The sequence below is a fragment of the Epinephelus fuscoguttatus genome, linkage group LG21, assembly GCF_011397635.1.
Source record: "Epinephelus fuscoguttatus linkage group LG21, E.fuscoguttatus.final_Chr_v1".
Taxonomy (NCBI): Eukaryota; Metazoa; Chordata; class Actinopteri; order Perciformes; family Serranidae; genus Epinephelus; species Epinephelus fuscoguttatus.
Window position 1 is genome coordinate 33,639,112 of NC_064772.1, and position 25,717 is coordinate 33,664,828.

At 42.1% G+C, this 25,717-nt stretch overlaps 1 protein-coding gene across 1 annotated transcript in view; it reads left to right on the top strand.

Annotated features, from left to right (window-relative positions):
- The window catches only part of sspo (SCO-spondin), a 103,801-nt gene that overhangs the window by 62,265 nt on the left and 15,819 nt on the right, over window positions 1-25,717 (top strand). Inside the window, exons 103-113 of the mRNA XM_049565646.1 lie at window positions 3,884-4,045; window positions 4,165-4,281; window positions 4,989-5,127; window positions 5,333-5,529; window positions 5,668-5,838; window positions 6,170-6,297; window positions 6,392-6,546; window positions 10,379-10,425; window positions 13,819-13,983; window positions 16,654-16,865; window positions 17,907-18,002. Coding sequence (XP_049421603.1) covers window positions 3,884-4,045; window positions 4,165-4,281; window positions 4,989-5,127; window positions 5,333-5,529; window positions 5,668-5,838; window positions 6,170-6,297; window positions 6,392-6,546; window positions 10,379-10,425; window positions 13,819-13,983; window positions 16,654-16,865; window positions 17,907-18,002 — 1,589 coding nt within the window. The remainder of the gene's footprint in view (window positions 1-3,883; window positions 4,046-4,164; window positions 4,282-4,988; window positions 5,128-5,332; window positions 5,530-5,667; window positions 5,839-6,169; window positions 6,298-6,391; window positions 6,547-10,378; window positions 10,426-13,818; window positions 13,984-16,653; window positions 16,866-17,906; window positions 18,003-25,717) is intronic.

Below are 25,717 nucleotides of genomic sequence, written 5' to 3' on the forward strand. Positions count from 1 at the left end.
AGAGAAACGCATGCTCAATTGGATTCAGGTCAGATGATATGACTTGGCCATTGCAGAACATTCCACTTCTTTGCCTTAAAAATGTCTTTGGTTGCTTTTGCAGTATGCTTCAGGTCATTGTCCAACTGCACTGTGAAGCATCGTCCAATGAGTTTTGAAGCATTTAGTTGAATCTGAGCAGATAATGTAGCCCCAAACACTTCAGCTTTCATCCTGCTGCTCTTGTCAGCAAGACAAGACTTCACTAGAATAAATACAGAGGGTTTATCACAAGATGCAAACCATTGGTTAGCCTTAAAAATGGAAGGCCAGATTAGACTTTGTCAAAAACCATCTAAAAAGCCTGTACAGTTGTGGAACAGCATACTATGGACAGATAAAACAAAGATCAACTACCAGAATGATGAGAAGAGAAGAGAAGAGAAGAGAAGAGAAGGAAGAAGGGAAGGAACTGCTCATGATCCAAAGCACACCACCTCATCAGTGAAGCATGGTGGAGGTATGTTGTTATGTCATGGCCATGCATGGCTGCCAATGGAACTGGTTCTCTTGTATTTATTGATGATGTGACTGCTGACAAGAGCAGCAGGATGAAAGCTGAAGTGTTTGGGGCTACATTGTCTGCTCAGATTCAACTAAATGCTTCAAAACTCATTGGACGATGCTTCACAGTGCAGTTGGACAATGACCTGAAGCATACTGCAAAAGCAACCAAAGACATTTTTAAGGCAAAGAAGTGGAATGTTCTGCAATGGCCAAGTCATATCATCTGACCTGAATTCAACTGAGCATGCGTTTCTCTTGCTGAAGTCAAAACTGAGGGCAAAACACCCAAAACACGAGCAGGAAGTGCAGACGGCTGCAGTAAAGGGCTGGCAGAGCATCACCAGGGAAGAAACCCAGCATCTGATGATGTCTATGTGTCCAACACTTCAGGCAGTCATTGACTGTAAAGGATTTGCAACCAAGTATTAAAACTGACTGTTTAACTGATGATTATGTTAGTTTGTCCAAATACTTATGAGCCCTTAGAGTTGGGGGACTGTGTGAAGAAATGGTTGTCATTCCTACACAGTTCATAGTACATTTTTGAAAAAAGCCTTAAATGAAAGCTGAGAGTCTGCACTTTAAGCAGGTATTCATTGTTTCATTTAAAACCCATTGTGGTGGTGTACAGAGCCAAAATGATGACAACTGTATCATTGTCCAAATAATTATGGACCTGACTGTACATATTCCTTTTTCCAATTACCATTAAATATGTTATTGGTACATTTTCCAACAGCGTTAAATATGTCGTCACTGGTACATTTTCCAATACTTTTAAATATGATGTTATTGGTACATTTTCTGTTTTCTAATACCGTTAAATGTGATGTTATTGGTACATTTTCCTCTACAGTTAAACATGATGTCATAAGTACATTTACCAATACCGTTAAATATTATGTTATTGGTACATTTTCTATTTTCTAATACCGTTAAATATGTTGTCACTGGTACATTTTCCAAGTATGTTAAATACAATGTTATTGGTACATTTTACATTTTCCAAAACCGTTAAATGTGATGGTTTTGGTACCATAGCCCTACAAAATAAATAATTTCGATCAATTAATCACAAAACAAATAACATCTTAAAAAAATTGATTAGTCACGTGCCGTGGTGCCCTTTGACCCGGTGCATCATTAAATGCCACAGTGGCGTTGTCTCAAAATGGAGGCAGACGAGATGACGCTGCTCGGCCCCGCGAACGGTACGTTTACATTTAAAAACACCCAGAGGGAACTTTTGACAGGAACACTGTTCTCTTCCAGTTCTTCGGTAAATAATTTTCGTATCGTCTGAGAACTTCAAGCCTGAAATATCACGTCAACGCGAAGCATTTAGCAGCGAACACGGAGGTCCGAGCTAACACAGCTTATGATGCTAACGCTAGCAGCTAGCGTCGTGAAGCGGCCCTCGAGACTGTTTTAGTCGTTGCCAAGGAAACGTTCGAGCGACGATGACATACACTGTAACTGTCCTATCATGACCGCTCATCTGTCCGTGCAGATAATGAGATATAAATGCCATGCTTAGGGTTGTTTTAGGAGTGAACGTATAACATGTAGACTGTAGACATTCAAACACAGAGATGCTTGGAAATAAGGACTGAGCTATGATTAAATAAATCGGGTTGGCCTATTAGTTAGATCAGAAGATCTTCTTTTGTTGTTGCTCTGCCACTTTTCTAGCTTAAATATTTGGCATTACTCTGAGCAACCTGTAGGGTAGGCTGCAATAATATAATGCAATTTGATTTCCCCTCTAATTTTTTTTCTACATATTTATATATCATCATGTTGTTGAATATTATTTCTGTCTTACACAAATCAAGTATTGTTTTAATAGGTACAGTGACTATTTTACGTAAACATAACTTTAATTTTTTTAGCTGGCTTTTGAAAAATCAATCAATCAGTTTTATTTATAAAGCCCAATATCACAAATCACTGCCTCAGACGGCTTTACAGCATACAACATCCCTCTGTCCTTTGGACCCTCACAGCGGATAAGGAAAAACTCCCCAAAAAAACCTTTAAGGGAAAAAAATAGGTAGGTGGTGTGTGCAATTAAAACAGTGACGTCTGCTGAAGTCTGCACCCCAAGCGGACTCTCTGGAAGTTTGCAGATTGTTGGATTCAACCTTGATGTCACTCATGTGTGAGTGTACCTTAAATCTTTGTGAGAGCTTTAGCAGCATTTCTGTACGAGATGGAGCTGCTTGATTGACTGAGAGACACATGTGAAGACACCATTACAGTAGTTGAGCCTGGTAAGGATAACCCATGGACAGGTTTTTTTAAATCCTGCGGGAACATAAGAAGTTCAATTCTTGATATATTCTTATAGTCACTTGATGATATTGTTATGTTAACTTGTGTGTCGTTGACATAATTATAGTAGGATGTTTTGTTATGCACAATCTGAGCTTGTGGGGATGGTTTTAGAGGTTGCACGGAGGAGGCCCGAGAATAGTGCCTTGAGGAACTCCGTTTCTTTTTGTTTACTCAGATGTAGAATTACAGAAGTAAGATTCATAGCAGATTGGGAAAGTGGCATGAAGTCATATACACTTTCCAGTACAATTGGATAATTTTAACTGTTAATATATGGTTTGAGGAGCATTTAAAACAGAAAAGAAAAAACAAATTATTTTCTTAGAATCTCTTAAACAAATCTATAGTGTGGTACCACATTGTCCTGTGAAAATGGATTGGGTGTCAATTTCCCGCTGGTCGTTTAGGCTCTTGTAATCAGTACCCACAGTGAAAGTGGCATTGAGCATCCCCACTACAATATTGTCATTATTTCCCAAAGGAGTGAAAATGGAAAAGGGATTTGAGGAAAGGAAGAGTTAGATGTCCATGTGTCTGTGGGGATACATATTGTAAGGATGATTGAATTTGGTGGCGTGTGTGTGCAAAGAATGATTCGTCCTGAACTCTGTCATCGCCCCATCCTTCTCTGGTCTGTCCCCTTTGGATACGAATGGGAATGTCTGAATTACTACCATGCCTAATGGACCTTTGCACGTCAGATATTCGAAATCCTTTCCTTCATCATAGTTAGACTGTGAAACCGCTCAGTGAGGATGAACAGATGTTTTATTTACTATGGTGTGAATAAATACAACAAAACAACACATACAAATCAGACATCTCACCAGTGCAACCATGCTTGTACATAAGTCCATAAACAGTAAATATGCTTTTGTTATCGTGGATGATGATTACTACAATTACAGCTGTTACAGTAGTCATCATGGTAATTATGGTCATTATAATTAGGACGAGAACAGAGTTGATGGTGGTTATGATAATCATTCTACCCTTCCAGATCTGTGTCAGTGGAGTGTCTGGAGCGCCTGGACAGCCTGTGCAGAGCCATGCAGCGGTGGAGTCAGGCAGCGCTTCAGACGGCCCCTGGCCTCTCCTCCAGGACCCCGCTGTAAGAGCCAACAGACACAGAGCCAGAGCTGCAACACAGGACTCTGCCCAGGTACAACTGCTCCTTTTTTGAACAACTCACCGGACTTAGACATAAATCAACATAAACACAAAAGAAGTTAACAGAAAGAGAATTTTAAGTGGGGATGATTGATTTTCCTTGTTTCCCAGGTGAGCGCTGTGAGGACAGGGGGCGGACCTACCAAGAGAGCTGTGCCAATCAATGTCCTCGCAGCTGCACTGATTTATGGGAGCATGTGCAGTGTCTCCAGGGAGCCTGTCATCCTGGTAATATTGGACTTCTTACATGAGCAGTAGCTTCAGGCCCTGATCACACAGTAAGTGTTTTTGCAGCTGGAGGCACCTTTTTGTAATTGTTTTTAATTGCTGTAAGCTCCTGCTGTTTTTGCCAGAGCGCTCTGAACTCCTCGAATTGGAAAAACGGAAAGCGGAAGGACAAACTGGTGGTAGCGGTTGCTGGATACCCAGAGCTATTCGGCCCAGCAGGTTGTCAAACTGTCCCGGAGTCATCCTAAAATATGCCTGGAAATGTCCATCACAGAGGAGAAGCTCCTGGACCAACTGGTGGTACTCCCCATGATCCAGCCTCTTTTTTAGGGTCTCATGTACCCACACAGATCTCTGTTTATCTGCTGACAGCCTCTCACCCTCAACCAGAGCTACAGCAAGTACCCTCTGCCTCAACATGTCAGCAACTACAAACTAATTACTGTCAAATAACTAAGATATATAAATAAACGGTAGATTGGTTACACAGTAAGGTTAGAATAAGGAGGTGAGGTTGTGGTTGCCTGGCAACAATAAAAAGGCGCAGCAAACGTTTTTGTTTTTTTTCGCTAGTGGCATCCAATTGGAAAAAAAGACACTTTCTGTGTGGTCGGGGCCTACAGTACAACATTCTTTTATTTCTGGCCAGCAGAATATCTGTTTGTGTATTTTTATATTTCCCTTTCTTCATTTTACTTTTATCTCAGGTTGCCGGTGTCCGCAGGGACAGCTGCTGCAGGACGGCCACTGTGTGCCAGTGACAGAGTGTCGCTGTGGTATCCCATCTGGCAACGGGACGCTGGAGTTCGTCCCTAAAGAGGAGCTTTCCATGGACTGTAACACCTGGTGAGAGCAGCTCTGTGTGAAGTTTATTTTTAGATGTGAGAAGTCAAAGCTACAAGTTTGAGCTTGTAAAAAAGGATGTCTCACATTAAGAGCAGACTTTATAGCCTGTTGGTCTGATATACTTGTATCTAGGGTGTCTTTCTTTTCCTCTATGCATGAGATCAGCTTGTCTCTCACACATCTACAAACACCCCTCTTTCTGCAGTGTGTGTGAAAATGGGACTCTGGCGTGCACTCAGCTCCCCTGCCCGGTTTATGAACCCTGGAGCCCATGGAGCTCCTGCTCAGTCTCCTGTGGGCGTGGCCACATGACAAGGACACGCCTTTGTCAGGACGCAGAGGGAGGCCCTTCCTGTGCTGACATCATGCAGACAGAGAGCTGTGATCTGCCATCGTGTCCAGGTTTGACGATGAACATGTGCCCACATGCACAACTGAGAAGGTCCTAAAATGTTTCACACCATACCAACTAAACTGAGTGTTAAAGGAACACATTTAACTTACTGAATGTTTCTGTGTCCTCCCTCTGTCTCTCTGCAGTGGGATGTTTGTTGAGTGAGTGGTCACCCTGGAGTGAGTGCAGCGCCACGTGTGGCGGCGGGGTGTCTTTGCGGAACAAGACGGTCCTGAGGGAGCCTGAGCCTGGTGGGATGGCCTGTGTTGGACCACTTGAACAGCACACTGTCTGTAACACCAACAGCTGCCTGCCTGGTAACACCAACACACACAACTTTAAAATTTGTAAACTGTGTACACTTAGGTTCTATATTTCTATCATGCAACATAATTCCTCAATTCTACTAAATTAAGTGGTTGCCAAGCAACTCAAAGGAATATTAATTAGCTGTATTTTGTGTTAATTTATTTTTAGCGCTATGTAGTCAAAGGTGTGACCTTTAATGTGACTGAGACAATCTGTTCCTAAGGCACAGATTGTTAAGTGTGCATAGAGAATAAAAACAGAAGCATATGTCTTTGTATTTAAATATACGTTATACAAAATGTACATTTATATATGTTAATGTGTCTGTGTGTGTTGCAGAGTGTCCCAGCGGGCAGGTGTTTAGTGACTGTTCAGGTTCGTGTCCACATACCTGTGAGGACCTGTGGCCACACACTCAGTGTTTACCTGTACCCTGCACCCCTGGGTGCACCTGCTCTCCTGGACAGGTCTGGACACCTCTGTGTGTGCACATGTGTGGTTGGATAGCTGTGGTAGAATTTTAAGATCTAATTCCTCCCAGTCTCATTGTTTCCCTCCTAGGTGTTGCACAAAGGCTCCTGTGTGTCCTCCGCTGACTGTCCCTGCTCGCCACTGTCCCTCCCAACTGGTTACCACAGCTGGAATATCAGCAGCGAGGAGATCACCGAGGCTCAGCTGCCACCTGGAACGGCCATCCAGCACCTCTGCAACACATGGTAATACACTACACATGGTTTCATCCATTTATTCACTGTTTCAGTTGTATTTTTAACCACAGCAGGCAGACTGTCCTGCACTTTTTAAATCTGGACCTGGTCTGCTGTAGTAGCTTTAAATGGTCTTATGGGACTTAAGTGCCAGACTAAACCTAGTCAAGCCTCACACAGACCAAGAGTGCTTTTGTTTTTTCAGGCTGCGGCTAAGACAACTAATTCCTAACTTCCATTAATTACACAACTTACTGCATTGAAGCAACTGTTCATGTCCTCCAGATTCAGCTGTAAGAAAGCTGCATTTCTTGGCCACATTTGAAAGAGTCTCTGACATATTATATGCAGACTTAAGGGTCCCAGAGTCCACCTCTGATTCTTTATGCATTGAGATGGGAGAGCAGAGAGAACAGGATTAGATATGAGTATTGTTGACTATGCCTTCTACTGGATTTGCTGAGGTTCATGCGATTTGCAGTGTCAGATTTGTTTGAACATTTTTTTTGCCTGTTAAGAGAAGCTGCAGAGGGTGCCTGAAGGGCTGAAAAACAACGATTGTAGTGGGGAAGAGAAACTGATATTAAACTCTACTCCATAAATATGCGGCAGCAAAGGTGAACACAACAAGTAAAAGTGCATTTTTAAACACCATACTGAGTCGTGATGGATGGCTGTGTGTGGTCAGTGAACTTGAACTTGACTTTCACTGAGGAGCTAATGCACTGTGATGATTTAATTATGTTTTTTTATTTGTATGTTTACACTGAGGTGGCTTAAATTGTTTATCATCAGCATTGCCTCTGTTTTCATGTCCTCATAAATGTGTCCTTTTGCCTCTTAATAAACTGATTCCTGCGTATTAATGTTTCATCCATCACATCTCATTGTGGCACATTTGTAACTGGCTGTGCTTCTTTATCCATCGATTGCAAGTCCACATGAAACAGATATTTAGAGTTATTTTTAAAAATCAAGCAGGATCACATGAGAGGGAGTGTTATGGTCCTGAACATCAGCTCTGCTGTGATTCAGTCGTATGCACGAGGCCGCAGTTCGACAAGCGCTATTATACAATAGTTCTACAAGGGCAATTTATTAGTTCACAGTTATCTGTGACAATAGGTTATGATTTCTTAGGTTACTGATTGATTTATTTTGCACTGCCAACACAAATTTTTCCACAACTGGACTGCAGCCAAGCAACACTTAAACATTCCTGCACAATCACTTGCTGCTTTGTGTATGTCCACACGTTACCGCGGGCCAGCTGCCTTGTATTGTGTACATTTATCTGTATGTTTCCATTTATTGTGTAGCCAGTGAAATATGAGTCTGCTGACAGTCGCATGATTTAGTGGCATGCGTGTCATTCCAGTTAACAGCTCGATCAGATGGGTGATATGACACCTGGAGGTCTGCAGTGAAGTATCCAGGCGTCTTCCCTTCCCTTCGTTCTCATCAGATAACCATTATTGTTATTTCAAGATGTTCATCTTTACAGTGCAGTTTATTAGGACGACCTTTAATGTAGGCTAATCATCATAAATGTGATTAAGGGTTCAGAACACCTGTAAAGCAGGGTGATGCATGCATATCTAAAAGTCCCAGTGATGTATACCCTATCAGCACTCATTTAGTGCCTCTCAGCCAATCAGATGAATTGGTTGTAACAAACTGTTGTGTCATATGATTTATTCTTGATTACTTGTTTAGCGGCATTGTACGAATTAAAGATGCAACATGCATTAAGAGATTGCTCATCTATAGTGATCATTTCGCAGTTATTTTTTAAACATTGTCATTAATGTAATTAGTCTCATCTGTTCAGTCAGTAAAGAACATTCAGGGCCAGACCCATTTCTAACCCTTAAATCTTCCTCTTGGTATTGAGTGCCCTTGTTTGCGAGATAACCTTTGATGAGGGAAGTGAGAAATGTTAGGGTAGAGATCTTTCCCTAAGAAATGGGACATCACTTCATGCAAATCAGTGTGGCCGACGTGCATACAGGCATAATAGACGTGCAGGCATATGTCACGCGTAGTAGCGACGCAAGATACCAGTAGCCATTGAGGTTTGAAAATGCTGGCTCCTACGATGTCTTCTAGTTCTGATTGGTTTTGTTCAGGTAAGTCGATTTGTTTAAACATTTTGACGCTGTGTTTGACCGAGTTGCTGATGAGTTTACGCTAGTCCAACCATCTGTTGTTTGTATAGCCTACATTCCAATTGTACAGGAACAAATTGTTTCCCAAAACATGCTGAAGTTGCTGACTTCGCAAGGTGTTCTGGGAAATTCCACCTTCCACTTCGTTGTAAGTGTGGGTCGGGGTTCCCTTCGAATCTAGGGCGGGTTTTAAGTGTTGGAAACCACTTCCAGTACCTCACTTCTGTTTTGGGACACCGCTAGCCTAAATGTGAACGCACACAACCAAGTGCAAGTGGGTATTTCTAAGGGAAGTGTGGGTATTGGGACAGGCCCTCAAAGTCCCATGTTTTACATTCAATCTCAGTAACAAATATCATTATCATAATAATCATTGTTAAGACTTTAGTGTCATTAGTACATTATGTATGATCCAAAAACAACTAATATGAGACATCAGTTTTCTGATCTTCCACCACTGCAATTGACTTTAGTGAAGTTCAGGCAACTAAAACTACTTTGTTAATGTTAGGGGAAGACTGTGGTCATAAGAAAATCAACACTACTGTCGGTAGAGGATGGGATTCAAACTGCAGCCTCAAAGTCAGACACTTTGTGCACCTGTCTATCCTGACCTCCAGTCTTTATTTTAGCTTCAAGTATCTCTTCAGAGATGTATTAGTAATAATAGTGAAAGGTGTCAGTGAAGATTGAGTTTCTTGAAGACGGTTCGCCTCAAGCCGAGGTGAAACGTCCTCAAGAAACTCAAGCAAGTCCAGTTGCCTACGATATAGCACTTAAGATTACCATGACCTGGATGACTGAGAATCTTCACCTACATGTTGCCAATCAATTTAGGAAGAACTGAAGAAGCTTCTTGGATGAGAGGCGAAACGTCTTCAAAAAACTCAAGCAAGTCCAGTTGCCTACGATATAGCACTTAAGATTACCATGACCTGGATGACTGAGAATCTTCACCTACATGTTGCCAATCAATTCAGGAAGAACTGAAGAAGCTTCTTGGATGAGAGGCGAAACGTCTTCAAGAAACTCAAGCAAGTCCAGTTGCCTACGATATAGCACTTATGATTACTGTGACTTGGATGACTGAGAATCTTCACCTACATGTTGCCAATCAATTTAGGAAGAACTGAAGAAGGCTCTTGGATGTGAGGCGGAACGTCTTCAAACAATTCAAGCAAGTCCAGTTACCTACGCACTTATAATAGCAAAAGCCCTCAACCTAAGGATAGACCTAACAAACTGTCTTTGCAGCCACATGCACAGAGGTTTCTGGGAGGTGTTGTTTGTCTTCAAGAAACACTGGCTCAAGCAGTACCATTGTCAGGTTTACCATGGTCTGATTTATTCATGATAAACGTAGCATAATATCATCTCTGAGTTAATGTTTTGGAGCATCGTCAGAGTTTGATTTCATTGTCTCAGTCAAACTATACAGTCAACAACAGTCCAGCTTGGTACGATGATATGAGCTGTAATAGATAGTCTGGCATGAAGCAGACATGTCGTAAGTCATCTCAACTTCCTCACAGTGGTTTTGATGCTCGTTTATTATACTCTGATGGGCTCAGCTGTGTGACATGATGATTGCTTTAATATCTAAGTGTTCTGTAATATCACTGTTGTTGTTTTCCCCTCCTATCATCTCACTCACCTGATTCTTCTCTCTCCAGTGTGTGCCAAGGAGGAGTGTTCAACTGTACCACCGAGCGGTGTGATGGTGAGTGATGCTCTGTCACAGCTGTCCTCGCCAAGCACGTTTCTTGCACTTCATAAGGCCCCTCTCTTTTAGCACTGGAAACACCAGCAACAACAATCTTTAGTTGAACTGTCAGGCCCGTGATAGATATGTCAACCTATCTATAGTTAGTAACAGCTGCTGCAACAGTTGGCTCAAATAACTGCGCGGCAGCCACATCAATCACAGCCCACAAAGGCCATTACTGGGTTTTGTTTCGTAAACACGCGATACGATCTTGAACCAGCAAGGGGAGAAAGATGAAAGATAAAGGGGTGCGGAGTGTCACAAAGTGCAACCAATCATATCCTCTTAAGAGAATTGAATGTGTGAAGAGCTCTGTGATTTGACCCGGGTTTCAATCTGTCATCGTTTGATCAGCAGTGCCTTTTATCCTTCTCCTGCTGCCTCTCCTCTGGATTTGGTCGAAGTGAATTCCCTTTTCCCAGAGAGCAGTGTTAAATAGAGTTTAAAGGAAAGTCTGGGTATTTGTCCACCTGTGAGTTATTCTCATATTTTAATAACTATTGATCATGATAATATTTTACTCAGCACCTCCATAGTGGATTATCTGGAAGGCGCACACTCTGTCAAGAACAGCGTTGATTGGAGTGTTCAGGGAGTGTTGCCTCCTACAGCTTTCAATAGAACTCCCATTTAACAGAAATCATGTTGTCAGAAAAACAATAGGTGCCTCTGGTAATGACAGCACAATCAGCTGGTAAAAATATGAACAGGGATCTTTTATTAAAGCTGATTCTCACTTGGTGCTCAGGCTGAAAAGGTACAGTGGGCTAGAGGTTTAAATATTCGAAAATAACAGTTCATGTGCTAATTAGTGATGGCACACAGCTGGGTAGAACAATCATTACTGATCAGTGTACAAATAACACAGTAACACACCAGATATACTTAATGATATTACAAAAAATCGGATGGAATCACTCCTGCAATAATACGGCGATCTGCAAGTTACAGCGACCAGGGGCGTATAGTGGAGGCACCAATGGACCATTCCCTACTTCCTACCTTCCTACTCCCGGCCCTCTTGCTCAGACCACACCCTTCTTTAAACTCAGCCTTCATTTTGATCTCAACTGCACACCTGTAAAGTTTTGTCATGGCATCTTGCAGGCTTGCAACGTTATTATGTTGACAAATTCTGACCAAGGGTAGACATCAACATCTAGCAAAATAGTGTCACCAGAACCATAGTCTTGCTCACCAGACCTTTCTCAAGAAAAGAAAGGTCTGGCTGGGCCGACTCGCACTTTATGATTGGAGAAAAAAACTCCCCGGCTGCTTGTATTTCTTTCAACCAATCACAATCGTTCTGGGCGATGCCACAGCAACGGTGCGCTTGCAAAAATATTGCCGGGGGGAAACAGGTTTTGGTGTAACACGCCCACAAAAATATCGCCTACAGGACGCGAACCATGGCAGACAAATGGCTACATCTCCCCAAAATCAAACACCGTAAAAGTTAGTAAAGGACGTGTTGAAAACTGCTACACAACCGGAGGTGGTAGGGCGGGACTTCAGCGGGTGGCTCGTTCCAATGAGAGGCTGATCTATGACGCAAACTTCCGCCCACTCAGACTACCAGAACCACAATTCGCCTTGATGACACACAGACTCACGAGATGAAAACAAAACTAATAAACCAACAAATATAATCTCAAACACTTATCTCTGAGTCCGACTGAAAGTTAACACAGGAAATTAGTCCCCTGGTAATTCTTGTGGCTGCTGTAGTGATCAGGATAACAGTCATGGAGCAGTTAGTCTCTTTATTGTATAGTGGCATTCTATTAAAAATGATAACAGTATGTGCTGGGGCTACAGCTACAGATTCTCTTAGTAATCGAGTATTCTGTCGATTATTCTGGCGTTTAATCGAGTAATCTGATAAGAAATACTGCATGTTTTAGTTAAGTTACTTTAGCTTTATTTAAGAACAGTAGTAATATATATAAAAGAGAAAATAAGAAACGTCTCTGAAATGAGAGAAATGAGCAACACGTTTGTTTCCTTTTTTGAAAGTCAGAGCTGTCAACTCTCAGGCAGTCAGCGTGAGAGTCAAGCAAATGACCGGCTTCACCGGCACTCATGCTGTCAGAAATAATCAGTGTCGGGCAGTAGCTCACTACAAGAAGCGACCTTACGTATTCAACAGCATTCTCAGTAGCGTGGCGGTAACGCCGCTACTTTCTGAGTCAAATAGCTTTTCAATAGTGAAGTTTATTAACTGATCGAGTAGCATGGTAGCGTCTATAAAAGTTACAGCTGTTTTTCCCAGGAAAAGCTGGCTTTATGCACAGCTGTGACTATTGGTAGCGCCTGTGCCACTAATTCATCACACGTAGGCCAACCTGCAAACCATCATAGCGGTGATATTTCAATTGTCATTATAAAATGTCAGACAGACTGACTCTTAATTTAAAGCTCTACAGTGGAAGTAACGTAAGCCTCGAGCTTTTTTAGTGATAAAATTATTTGAGTCACTCGAGGAATCGTTTCAGCCCAAGTATGTGCTTTATTTTGCAATTGGGAAACTTGCAGGCATGAACCATCTTCTCACATGTGCTACTCCTTCTCTAGTATGAGCACAAGCTAAATCAAAAGTGATGCACATTCTCACGTGAATACAAACTGCTGTGCACTGATGAATACAGCAGGAAATCTGCCTGCAAGTTGACCAGAAAGAAAATCCAAAATGCTTTGCAATTGACAACAGCAGTCGTAGGGATTGAATTGTTTTAGGTTCATTTCTGTTAAATGAAAGCTCACTTTTATTGGCCAAAGTCTGTGTCTCCCAAAACTCTATGAAGGAGGTGATGAATAAATGTTACCATGACCAAAAGTCATAATGGATAAAATAATATGAGGGAAACATCCAAGTTGACAATAACTATAATATTCCTTTAACCTGCAACAGTGTCTGTTGCTTTCAAAGAGGAGCAATAATGCAAACGTATTTGGTCTTGGTGTGTGTGCTCTTTAACTTGCCTTTTCCTTAATGCTCCATTTTCTCCAAGAAACCTCTGACAATATATCTAAACACATAACAAGCTGTCTGTGGTGAGACTTTGTCCAGAAATGTACACATTATTGAAAACAAATTTGTGCATAATGTTGACATTGGGTTTTTGCTTTGTCGCCTATTTCAGCATTATTTCAGTAGATGTTGTCGTTAACAAATGGCTTTAATAAAAAGCGGTGTGACCATAATATCTGTAATTGTAGTTTATATGGGCGAGCCGAGGTGTAGTGCTCAGATGACAAATATTTTCTATATGCCGCTCTGCTGCTGCAGGAAAATGAATGTGAAACTAACTCTGACCTGATGGTGTTTATATTCTTCTTTTCCCGCAGTGGACTGTGGGTGGTCCAGCTGGTCCCAGTGGAGTCTGTGCTCTGCAAGCTGTGGTACAGGGCAACAGAGCTCCACCAGAACCATCCTGCAGCCCAGCCAGTACGGAGGGGTTCCATGTGAGGGCCCCGAGCACCGCACAATGACCTGCATGGCCCCTGACTGTGGTGAGGGAGAAAGACAGAGAGAGAGGATGTTTTATTGTATGAAAAAATGTTAATATTGAAACAGTCAATCCAAAAAAAAGTCATTACAGCTCACTAGAATCTTACCGAGCTCTTGTCATATGAAAAGAAGTGTGTGCGCTTTGATGTGAGAGAACCGAGAGCAGATATGCACGCTTGTTATCTCAAACCCCGAACTCGATAGATTGGAAAAATCCATGTGTGTATGCAGTGCCAATTAAAACTAGTCTTAGACTGTGTTTGTATAATTATGTGGAAGCCAAGCTGCTCCCACGGGTTACGCAAGAGTCATTTGTCACTCATTATAAAAGACAGGTAAAAACTCAGACTGCTCATTTAGACAGTGAGATTTGATGTAAAAGTTCTCTCTCGTACGTGAATAAAAAGAAACCACAGATTAGTTGATTTAGTCTTTTATTAAAGAACCTAAAGTCGACGTAATTTCTCTATCTCTTTCTAATCAGAAACAGTGATCAATAAATCTCTGTTTATGGCGGTGTAGAACCTCGAGCTTCTTGTAAAAGCAAATAGGGTGTAAATTTACAGTTTGCTGAGTGCTGCTCCTTTTAATTACTGTTGCTATGATTGTTGAATTTTCCATTCTCTCACAGCACATATGCAGTCGCAACAATAACAGTAGCGGGTTCACCATCAAAATCCCAGTATATTTTAGGAGCAATGGGTCCTTGATTTCACACAGAGATAAACAAAAGCAGGATTCTAGTCTCTAATCAATCAGTGACCATCAGTTTCGCCCACTGAAATGACACCTGTTGCTTGCAGATTTTATTAAAGCTTTCAAGCCAATTAAGATGACTCACTGACTCATGACACACGATGCCAATTTGTGCTATGAGAGCTAATCCGCCCCGCCAACCTGTTAACATATGGATTAATCAATGACCCGTGATGGCAAAAGCTTCGTGAAGCTTTTTCTTTATTTTCTGAGCCCACTAGATGGTGCTCATGGTTTAAAGAGAGAGGCTCAAAGAATGACAATTCAGTGTGCTTTCAACCTTTTGATGAATGAAAAGCTCCATCTAGTGGGCTCAGAAAATAAAGAAAATGCTTCATGAAGCTTCATTTGGCCATCACTAAATAAAGCTGCCTGTTGTGTGACAGAGACAGAGAGAGGGGACAAGAATGTTTCTTTAGGTTATAATGACGTACTCAGAATGGTGCTTTGTCACCTTATGACCCGCCTGCCCGAAACCTGCAATATGTTCTAACAAGCTTACCCGAACCCCTCGACCCTCGATAGTGATGGCCAAATGAAGCCTCATGAAGCATTTTCTTTATTTTCTGAGCCCACAAGATGGCGCTTTTTGTTCAACAAAAAGTTGAAAGCACACTGAATCGCCATTCTTTGAGCCTCTCTCTTTAAACCATGAGCGCCATCTAGTGGGCTCAGAAAATAAAGAAAATGATTCATGAGGCTTCATTTGGCCATCACGACCCACGGGCTGTGGGTTGACCCACGCATCACTAATGTTTTCATACCTGAGCTAATGCTAAAAGACTGTGGTCAAAAAACTACATATCCCAAGCAAAAAGTCAGCATTTAAGAGTAAAGGCATAGTATTGTTCTGAAGCTTGTTTGTTCTAGTACAATATCAGAATCCATTGCTTATAGTCGGACAAAGATACAGCTTCTGGAGACAGTACCCAATATATCATGTTATTTCACTTAATCAGGAAAAAGTCTGAAATCTGTCTTGCGTCTTAGGACGTCAGCTGTTTTAACACAAAAATACACCAAACAACAAAACCATAGTACAAACAGTATAAATCACATCAGACATTACATAAAGTGGATGCAGTGCAATAAATTAGTTGTTCCTTTTACATTCAGCTTTGGACTCAGAGGAACAAAATACTTCTTCAACCTGCACAATGGAGCCTGAGAGACTCAAAATTTTCTGTGGGATGACAAAGGCTGATACGCTTCAAATAAAGTGTACGAGGGGGTCTCGTGATGTTACCTGCCAGAGACTACATTCTTTTAGTATATGCAGCTTTATAACTTTGACCCACAATCTTTGAGCAGATCTGGAGCGGTCTACCAGTCCCGTCCAGTCTGGAGTAGCCAGCTGATATCTGGGTAAAGACCCCCTTGTGCGTGTGCCGCTCATTGTTTACAGTTCAATTGGCAGCTTGAGACACGTCCAGACAACATGTTGGCTAATCTCCATAAACAGATATCTGCATATAAATGAAGATAAATCAGACAAAAGCTAAGAGAAGCTAAACTGTCGTCAGATGATGGCTGATGGGTGTCAAGACTGCATTTTGGCCAGCGGGCTCTTTTTCTTTTAGTCACCACGTGGGCTCTTTACCTGCAGGCAACCAAAGTTTAGCGAGTGGTCAACTGGTGTTACGTGTTATTTACAATGGTTTTAAAATGTTGTAGAAATGATAAATATTTTATGCCACAGCAAGAGAGAGAAACATTGAACAAATGTTTTAAAGTGTCATGCTGAGAGCTTCTGCACCTTCAAATGCAGTCATTTCTGCACACCCTGTTGATTCCTGTCTTCCTTTCCCCCCCCCCAATTGATCTTTAAATTCTCTCCACTTTTTCAATTTTCTGGCCACATCCTACCATCTTCCCTCCACTTTCTATTTTCTCCCACCTCTCCACCTCCTCTGCAGCGTGTCCTGATGGGGAGCAGTGGAGGAGGAGCACTTCGGAGGAGGTCCCGCTGTGCGAGAGAAGCTGCGAGGACATTTACTCTTCCTCCCCCGTCAACTGCAGCCGCTCCGCTGAGGGCTGCGTGTGTCAGGAGGGGCTTTACCGCAACACCGGGGGCGTGTGTGTCATCGCCGCCCTCTGCCCCTGCCATGACCAGGGCATCCTGCGAGAGGTACACACACACACGCACTGGCTCACACCCAAAGTAAACAGACAGCTGCTGCCCGGCTAACTCGGCAGCATGTACCCATTGTGCCTGCCTCATTGTGTCGTGCATCTGAACCTTAATGTCAGCGTGGTGTTTACGTTCCCTCCAATTCACTCCCATTGTGTTATTTACTCATAAAGAAGGGCCCATTAGAAGATGAGTGACATGCCCTGCGGGCCACATTACACCACAGTGCCTCTCCAATCCTCAGCCTCATCAATTATGCAGGAAGTGCCGTAGAAAGCCGGCACTGGGACCGCAACTGGGCAAGCCTGCCAGGAATTATTTATGAAGGAGGGGATATTATAGGATAATAAGAATTAATCATACGCTGACAAGAGGTCACCCCCCCACCCCCCTTGATCTTTCTTCTTCTGCACTTTCTCTCTGTCTTTCATTCTCTCTTTGTTCCTTTCTTTCCTCCCTCATACCTCTGCTTTATCTCTCACTCGTCCTGCTTTCAGTGCAGGACTCATGTTCAGTCTCTTACTACTCCATCTGTTTTCTTTTCATTCCCATTCTCCCTCAGTCCTCTCAGTCATTCTTCCTTTCTGTCTCTGTCTTTCTGTCTGTCTGCTCTGTCTCTCTCTCTCTGTCTGTCAGCTGGTGATGACTAATGTCCATATAAAGACCCTCTATGGTTTTCTAATTAACTACCTCATGACTATTACGCCAAATGGCTCAGTGTGAGCACAGAGGCACTCTCACGTTGGTGCCGTTGTGCGGGTTAGTGACTTCCACAGCAACACACATACAGAAAATGATCTAATGTAGTCTGAATTATGTGTTGTAATTATTACAGCATCATAACCTAAATTATTCACGAGGGCGCAGCCACAGCTTTAGTGGATTCACTGAAGAAATCAATCCTGAGCTGTGACCAGTTGCACTTCATCAAAGCTGCACTGACTGTCGCGCAGTAATGTGAGTGCGCATATTACCTGTATTTCAAAAGTCTGGCGAGTGAATATGTAAATTTTGTGCGTGTGTTTTTGTGTGAGCCAGGCAGGATCAGAGTGGGAGGAGGGCTGCCTGTCATGTCGCTGTGTGAACGGGAAAAAACTGTGCCAGTTAAGATGCCCGCCACTCGACTGTGACGAGGTGAGACACACACACTGACGTCTGTCCGATTGTGCATTTGTACGAATTGAATGAGAGTGTCTGTTTTTATCATTAATACCAGTTGCTCTCATAATACCATCACTGCTCTCCATGGCCCCGTACACCCACAGATATCAGAGGGGTAGCTGCCTCAGTAGGAACTTTATAACAAAATCTCTATTAGCTGATTAATTATGTCATAGTAGTAGTAAGTTAATTTAGTTTGTTTGAGCTTTATTTGTTCAGTTAGTATCTCAACTAGAGATGCACCAATTGTAAAATTCTTTGGTTGTTTATTTTGTCTTTGTTGTTATTTATTCTCCCTTTTTTGCCAGTGAAACAATGAAATCTTTAATATAAAAATAACTAAACTGTTTTAAAATAAGTCAGCCCTTCATGACACTACCTTTGAATGAGCACAAAATCAATCATTAATATTTATGAAACAACCTTAAATGCAACCTTTCACATGAACCGCTTCAAAAGCTTTTTTACTGTGTATAATATGTCATAATTTTCTCTCTAATATCTATTTTATATTGCTGTGAAAACATAAACTAATTCCTCATCAAATAACTGTATTTATTTAAATTCTCACCAAGAACAACATTTTACAAAAGCATGTTTTTGTATGCATTAGGGTTGGGTCGGTGTCAGAAAAAAAAAACGGTCCAGTTTTTGTAAAAAAAAACAAACAAAAAAAACAACAACACATGAAGTCGGTAATACCGGATTTTCGCCACTTGGGGGCGCACTTGACTCATTTAAAATAAAAAACGACCATAGGACAACAGAGTGACAGTAACAAGTTGTTTCTTTTATTCCTTACAAATAAATTTTGCAGCTTACTCAATCAGTGCAAACAAGGGTTGCCTCCTTCGTCTGGCTCAAAGCCAAAGTGTTGCCATAGTGGCGCATTCTTTGATTTCATCAAGACTAAATTGTTCACCATTATCGACTCCCTGTTCGCACTCGCACCTCCTAGCTCAGTCCCCGCCCCAACCCCCTCTCTCCTGCTCGCTGTTCGCTTGGTGAAGAGGCAGACACAGGTGCTCACAGACTCGGGCGTACTATAAGCGGAGCGGACTATGTGTAAAAATTCCCGTGAAAAATCCCCGCGATGTGAAAAATACATGCCGAACAGTCTTTTGTGTGGCACTGGTGCGGGGAGCGGAGTCCGCGCGGTCGTGCTTTGCGCGCACAGGGCTTGCAGACATCCACTTTTACCGGGCGGACCTCCGCGGCGTCCGCTCCGCGTATGTTCTGCCCGAGTATGCGGTCCGGTTGGTCTCAAAAAATAAAACCCGGTCCAAGACTGAGTACTGGACCGAATTGGTATTACAGAGAACCGACCCAACCCTAGTACGCATCATGGTAACAGTTATAATATATCTTCACCAATTTTTACTGAATAGCGCTTGAAGGCATCACAGTGTAACTCACTGCAACCTCAATAAACTATTAGTTCCGGGCACGGGCTGCTAACAGCTAACCTTAACTAGCTCTCCTCCTGTCGACATCAACACAGATTTGTTGTTCACAATGTAGAATTACCGGAGGAAAAACTTGGGTGCCTCCCCAGACACGTCAGTAGTGAGTTTACCAGTGTTAATTTTGTTGACGAAAGACCTTTTTTTCATGACGAAAACGAGTCTATGATGAGATAAAATTAGATCTTGATAATAAAAACCAAGATGAAATCTATGTTTCATTTTCTTTGATGAGACAAGACGTGCTTGTAACTATCTTCAAATGCCGCATGAGCAACAGGCTCCAGTAAATAGTCTGTGCCAGGATGTTTCACTAGCCAGCATCAACACTCACACCGGTCCAGCGTCAGTTGTGAGCTGTCATTCAGCAGTAAATAATCAGCCATGTGTCGCTGACTGTGGATGGTGGAGCTGCTGAATGGATTTGTAGAGTTTGGTAGTTGCAGCTCAGGACTCCACTCTCGAAAAGGTTTATGGTTTGATGGTGTTTGACAGACAGGTTGGAGGCTCAGTTATCTGTAAACAGTAAACAGTCTGAGCTCAGCAGAGTGTTGAATCACCAACTCTGTGAGATGACATGAGTTTCAACCTCCAGCTAACATGTCACAGAAGATATGTTTCTTCTTTTTAACAGTCAGAGTTTACAGTGAACCTGGGTACAAATCCTAGTTGTCAGATTAGTTATTTGTGGTGTCAAAGTTTGTGAGAGCATCAATAGAGAGATGTTGAGCTTTTCAAATGATGATCAGTAAGTGTGTGCTCATAAATCAGCCCTTAAACCTGTCAAACACTGCTGGAGAAAACACATTTGTAAGTGTTCAGAAATTATTTGTAGTTGTAGAAAAAAAAAAGTTTAAATCAAATATTTATACAACCTGTCACTTTGACTCTAATTTCACTGGCTTAATTTAAAGATAAGAAAATATATAGAATACGTAACCACTAAAGGTTAACTGAAAGGTCATGAACTTTTATCATTGTCGACTAAAACTAGATTAAAACTATGAAGGATAAAAATGATGAAGACTAAGACGAAATCTAAAATAGCTGTCAAAATTAACACTGGAGTTTACTGCGTCCTTTTGTTCCCAGTGGCGTCACTGGGGTGATTTCTGTTTGTCCCAACCACAGTTTCTATTGGCCCCGGGACAACAAGATGCTGTTACTCTTGAGCCCTACTTTATAGCCTACTCAAAATTGAGGTGAGACAACAGAACAAGATCAGCCACTGCCACGAGTGAATGTCACCTTATTTGCTGATGGGCTGATACAGTCAACGTGACGAAGATGAGCCAGTAGTGATGTTGACTGATGAATCGGTGCATCCTTAACATTTACTGTATGACTATCATACCACAACAAGGCAGTTCAGTAACCAAAACACATCACACACAAAGACTAAAGTATAGGCTGTTTAAAACATTCACTGATACTAATTCTAAGTAGAACTTTGTAAGTCCCTCAGAGGAGGGTCTATAACTTTGTGTTGCAGTTCGTTACAGTGGTTCGACGCGTGGCACTGGGAACCAGTCATCAGAGTTATTAAGAGAAACTTTTAAAGTCGATCTATCTTTATTCTCATCTGTCTAGTGTAGTGTTCATTTTTGCAAAAGTGGATTAGGGCCACATGTGAAAAATGTATTTGAGTTTTGAGTTTAAAGTCAGACTTCTGAGAGTAAAGTCAGAAGAATTCTGACGGTCAGAGTGACGGCTGTGACCGGAGCAGTCGTGAAAATCAAACATGCTAGACTTTCGTGAGGCTCCCAGATGTGGCATCGCATACGACTCTCATTGTCGTTCACGATCCGAACAGACGCCGTACGATGCTGCATCAGGCTGTAATCGGGCTGATATCGTGTAGTGCGTACCTGGCATGAGGAAGTATTCAGTATCTAAGAACCTTAGATATCTTGGCCTTACAAATGAAAACACAGTTACGCTGTGATTTCTAGTGATGAGCACCTGACTAATCTTATTGGTTATGTGCTGAGTTTTGTCTATTGTCTGTGAATCTTTCAAACAATGAAGGCTGGGTTTTGTACCCAATGAGGCCTATAGATCCCAACACTATTTTGTTTATAATCCCTTAATACGAAGCATTGTCTACATCCAACCCTACAATACAGAGCGATGCCTGTGAGTTGTGGGCAGTTAATTGAAGCGTGAGTTCCCCTGATCAGAATGATTCAGCTGGATCATTTTTAAACTACAAAGTATTAAATCGGAGAAAAACAGAGATTAGAGAGAATATTTTTATTTCCTACGTTGGTAACTCTCCTGAAAGCCCTTAAATTTAACTCACAACCCTGTGTGGCCATCCTTACTGCATGGTTGGGAGCCACTGAACTGAGCTAACAGCTGTGTGTGTACAGCAATAATGATAATAGTAATGGCAGAATCATGGCCCTCTTGATGGAACATTGATGGATCCAAGCGAGTTGAAATCACAGAGAATTTTGCATTATACACTCAGGTCGACAATATCAAACCACACGCAAATATGTGGACATCTGCCCAAAGTACTGTACCAAACTCTAGATTTCGCCACGGGTGCTAAGTAAGCTGTATAGCTACGATCTGCATTTGAAGTCCTAGGCGTTGCTCCTCTGCAGGGGTGTGTGCACCTACTGCATCTACACACAGTTAAAGAGAGATGAAGGTTCACATACTGATGCACGATCAGTCTCCCAGACAAATCCATCAGTCCATTCAGCCGCCACTCCTACCCCGGGGTGGTACAGTTCATGCAGCGTCTCTCTTGGTCACAAACATCTCAATTACTCTGAGCGAGGGAGAAAATGCTCTGCTCCCTCAAGAGTGTGTGGGATGTTCTCTGCAAGGCGCTGGCTGAAGTGGATCAATACCTGACTGTCCGACCCTCCCACAAGCCTGCACTTCTTCCTTAAACATGCCCTTCTACCTCCCATGAAACACTCAGACCTGGTCTCCTTGTTAAGCATAATTGAGTTCCGTATCCACTATTTGGCAGAGCTGGAACCTGTTCTGCAAAACTAACGGCACTATGATATGTAAAGCACAAGTCATCAGTTAACTTTTTGCAGCAGTATTTTGCATACAGTTTTGGATAAGTAGATTGTCACTGGTGATGTAGCACATCACAGAAATGAAAAACTGCTTTCATTTCCCAGATAATGCTCAGCCTTACGCATACTGTATGAGTGGTTAACAGCTGGTCATCTCACAGAGGACGGTGAGCTGAGCGGTCAATTATGTATGCGCTCAGTACAACTAGAGGCAGATGAAGAAAAAATAAACTCTGTATAAAATATGAATATATTTTGAGACGGGAGGAACTTTTGGCACCACATAAACACAGCTTCTCTCCGGTCCTGCTTTGGAGAAAAATGGAGTAGAAGGGTACGACATTGGTAAACTAAACATTGTGTGTGGTGTCTAATTGCTCTCAGAGAGAAGAAGTTACTTTCTCCCAGATGTCTTTTTGCAGTACTGACGTTAACATGCTAACATTCTCACACTGACAGAGCTAACATGTCACATTAGCTACAAGGGCTGGACGATAAAACAACTATGTGTAATATACTGATATATTTTCAAGCAAGATACAGATTTAGACAACACCGTTTATATTGTGCTGCATGTGTGGGAGACAGAGCTGCTTGATTGTGTCAGGCGAGCGTTTTCGCTAGGTTGTGTGTGAGGTCTGTCGTAGCGCATCGTCGTGCTTCTTGGTAGTTGTAGTTTAATGTGCGACACTGAGACAGCGCCTGGATGCTGGCGACAGAAGTGTTTTTAAAAAATATGCAGCAGCAACACTGACGTTTCATATACAAGACGTAAAGTGTCTCTCGCTCCGTCCCTCCCTCATCCTCTCTGTTGATTCTGTGTGCATAGCTTTGATTAATACCCTAAATAAATTAAAAGATTTAAATCATATTCCAGCACTAGATTCATTTGAAAGGCCTACAGATGGAAAACGACTTTTTAACTCCCAACAAAGATTTTTAATTGTACCATACTACAATGGATTTAGACCTACTTGATACTTTTATACTCATGTTATAGTTTAGTGTCATGTGCTCAAACCTTTAAACCTCTGTAGCTTCAGTGCTGTGTGCCCTGCTATTGATTTTATATAATTTTTCATATACGATTTGTGCAGCTGTGTATTTTCAAACAGAGAAAATAAATCCCTGACTTTTTATTTAGGTGCTTGTAACATCTCAAATGTGGCTTTGACTTGCAACTGAACCTGTAGCCCATTTCATAGAGATATGTTCAAGTTTCAAGATAGCCTTTATTGTCATTGTACAGACACCTATACAACGAAATTAGGAGTGCCACAACTGAAGGTGCATTAGGAATAAATATAAGAGCAAAAATAAAACAGAGAGTGTGTCTGTGTGTGTGTAAGGGGGATGATAATAGGGCTATAATAATTAAGCAAGAAGAATATGCGAATTATAAAAATAAAGAATGCTGAATTCCGTTCTTAAGTGCCGTTCTGCTATTACTAAAATAGTAATACTAAAACAAGATATGCTGCCGTGAAGTGTGAGCAAAGTTCAGTCAGTCAGTCAGCGTTCAGGTGCAGGAAGAGTGTTGAGAGCGGCTGCGACTCATTAAATGCAGCGGCGCAGCGCTACATGATGCGCAATGGTTGCTCTCCCCCACACTGACGTTGAAGCCTGTCTGTCTGGTAATATTATTTTGGGACATGAATGATTGGTTGACTTTAAGTGATTAAAGATACTGTATTTGAGCCAGGGAAGCCAGACTGCTGAGGCGCACAGGGGGAGCATCATGTTTTTCCCGCTTCCATTTAAAAAAAAACAAAAAAAAAACTCGGATTCAGTCGGGCTCGGACCCAGTGATGTATGTGATGATGTCGGGCCGAGCTGGTTTCGGGCTTCAAGTCCCTCGGGTCATTTCGGTTTCGGGTTGAATTTTTGGGCCCGTTGAGAACTCTAGTCAGAAAATGCCAAACTCAAGGCTTTGAAACAGGTTTCCACAAACCAGTGTGTGACGTCATGGTGGCTACGTCCGTTATTTTCATACAGTCTATGGCGGCAGTCAAGATACAATGTTCGGGAGAAAATTATTACAATACTCATGCACTTCCTTTGTCAAAAACAACACGATGGCAGCCTCTGTGGGACGCCACAAATTGCCATTTTAAAATTCCCTCTGATGGGAAATGTGCTGCTGTGGGCCCTTCTCCCTCTTCCAGCTCGTTCCTTTCCCCTCGGTTTCTATCAGACACAGAGCTGAATGAAATCTGTGTTTGTTTGGTGCTGAAAGCTCGACATCTCTCAAGGACTACAAAAGATATTACATTTTTTATGGGAATTTTTTTTGTTCTTTTTTCATCGATCCTCTTGTCTCAAAGCCTGGGTACATAAAAGTAAAACTTGTGAGAATGTAGTTTTGAGTAATTTGGATGAGCTAATCTGTTAAATAGAAGGCTGTCCACTTCATTTATAAAAGATCTTCTCTCCATGACGATGAAGTTGTGAAAAGTCACAGTAGAAAAGTCAACTGTCTCATCCTTGACACAGTAAGCTGAGTTTATATCCCTAGCTCACCAGGGCTGTGTAAAGGCGGGGATAAAAATAAATTCTGCTGACATCCAGAACTATAGAGGAGAGGTTGATTGCACACTGAGCTCCACAAAGTAGACAGTCTACCGAGTGTTCCACCTGTGGTGTACACAGGTCTTTACACTGTGTCTGTGGAAGGGCTCCGAGTTGCGTAACTATTTCCTCTTGCTTTGTCAAATCCCTCGCCACCCCCGACCGCACTAAGTTATGCCTCAGTGAAAGCACTCCTTATCCCGGCCAATATGAAAAGGTCATTTAATGCACAGTGTTCCCTCTCCTGACAGGCTGAGAATTGGTTACTGACATTGCACTCTGTTATTTATGAGTCAGCTCACAGTTATGAACAATGTTTTTTTAAATTGAAATCTCCCAACATGCCTCCAGCACTCAGCTCAGAGGACCTTTTCAAGGCGATGTATCGGAGGTTCTGTTATCATATCAGGTGTTAAAAGCCATCAGGATGTGATGTGTTCCTCTCAAACACTGTCTCCTCTTGTGCGTCCTCCTCTGTACCAGACACATTAATCGAGCTCTGAGATCTCACAGCCTGTAGACGACACAAATTTGACTACCCTTTACTTTAAAAGCCAAGTGCCTTTTCCTTTGAAACAACCAGGAATCCACATTTCACATCATTCTACCTCTT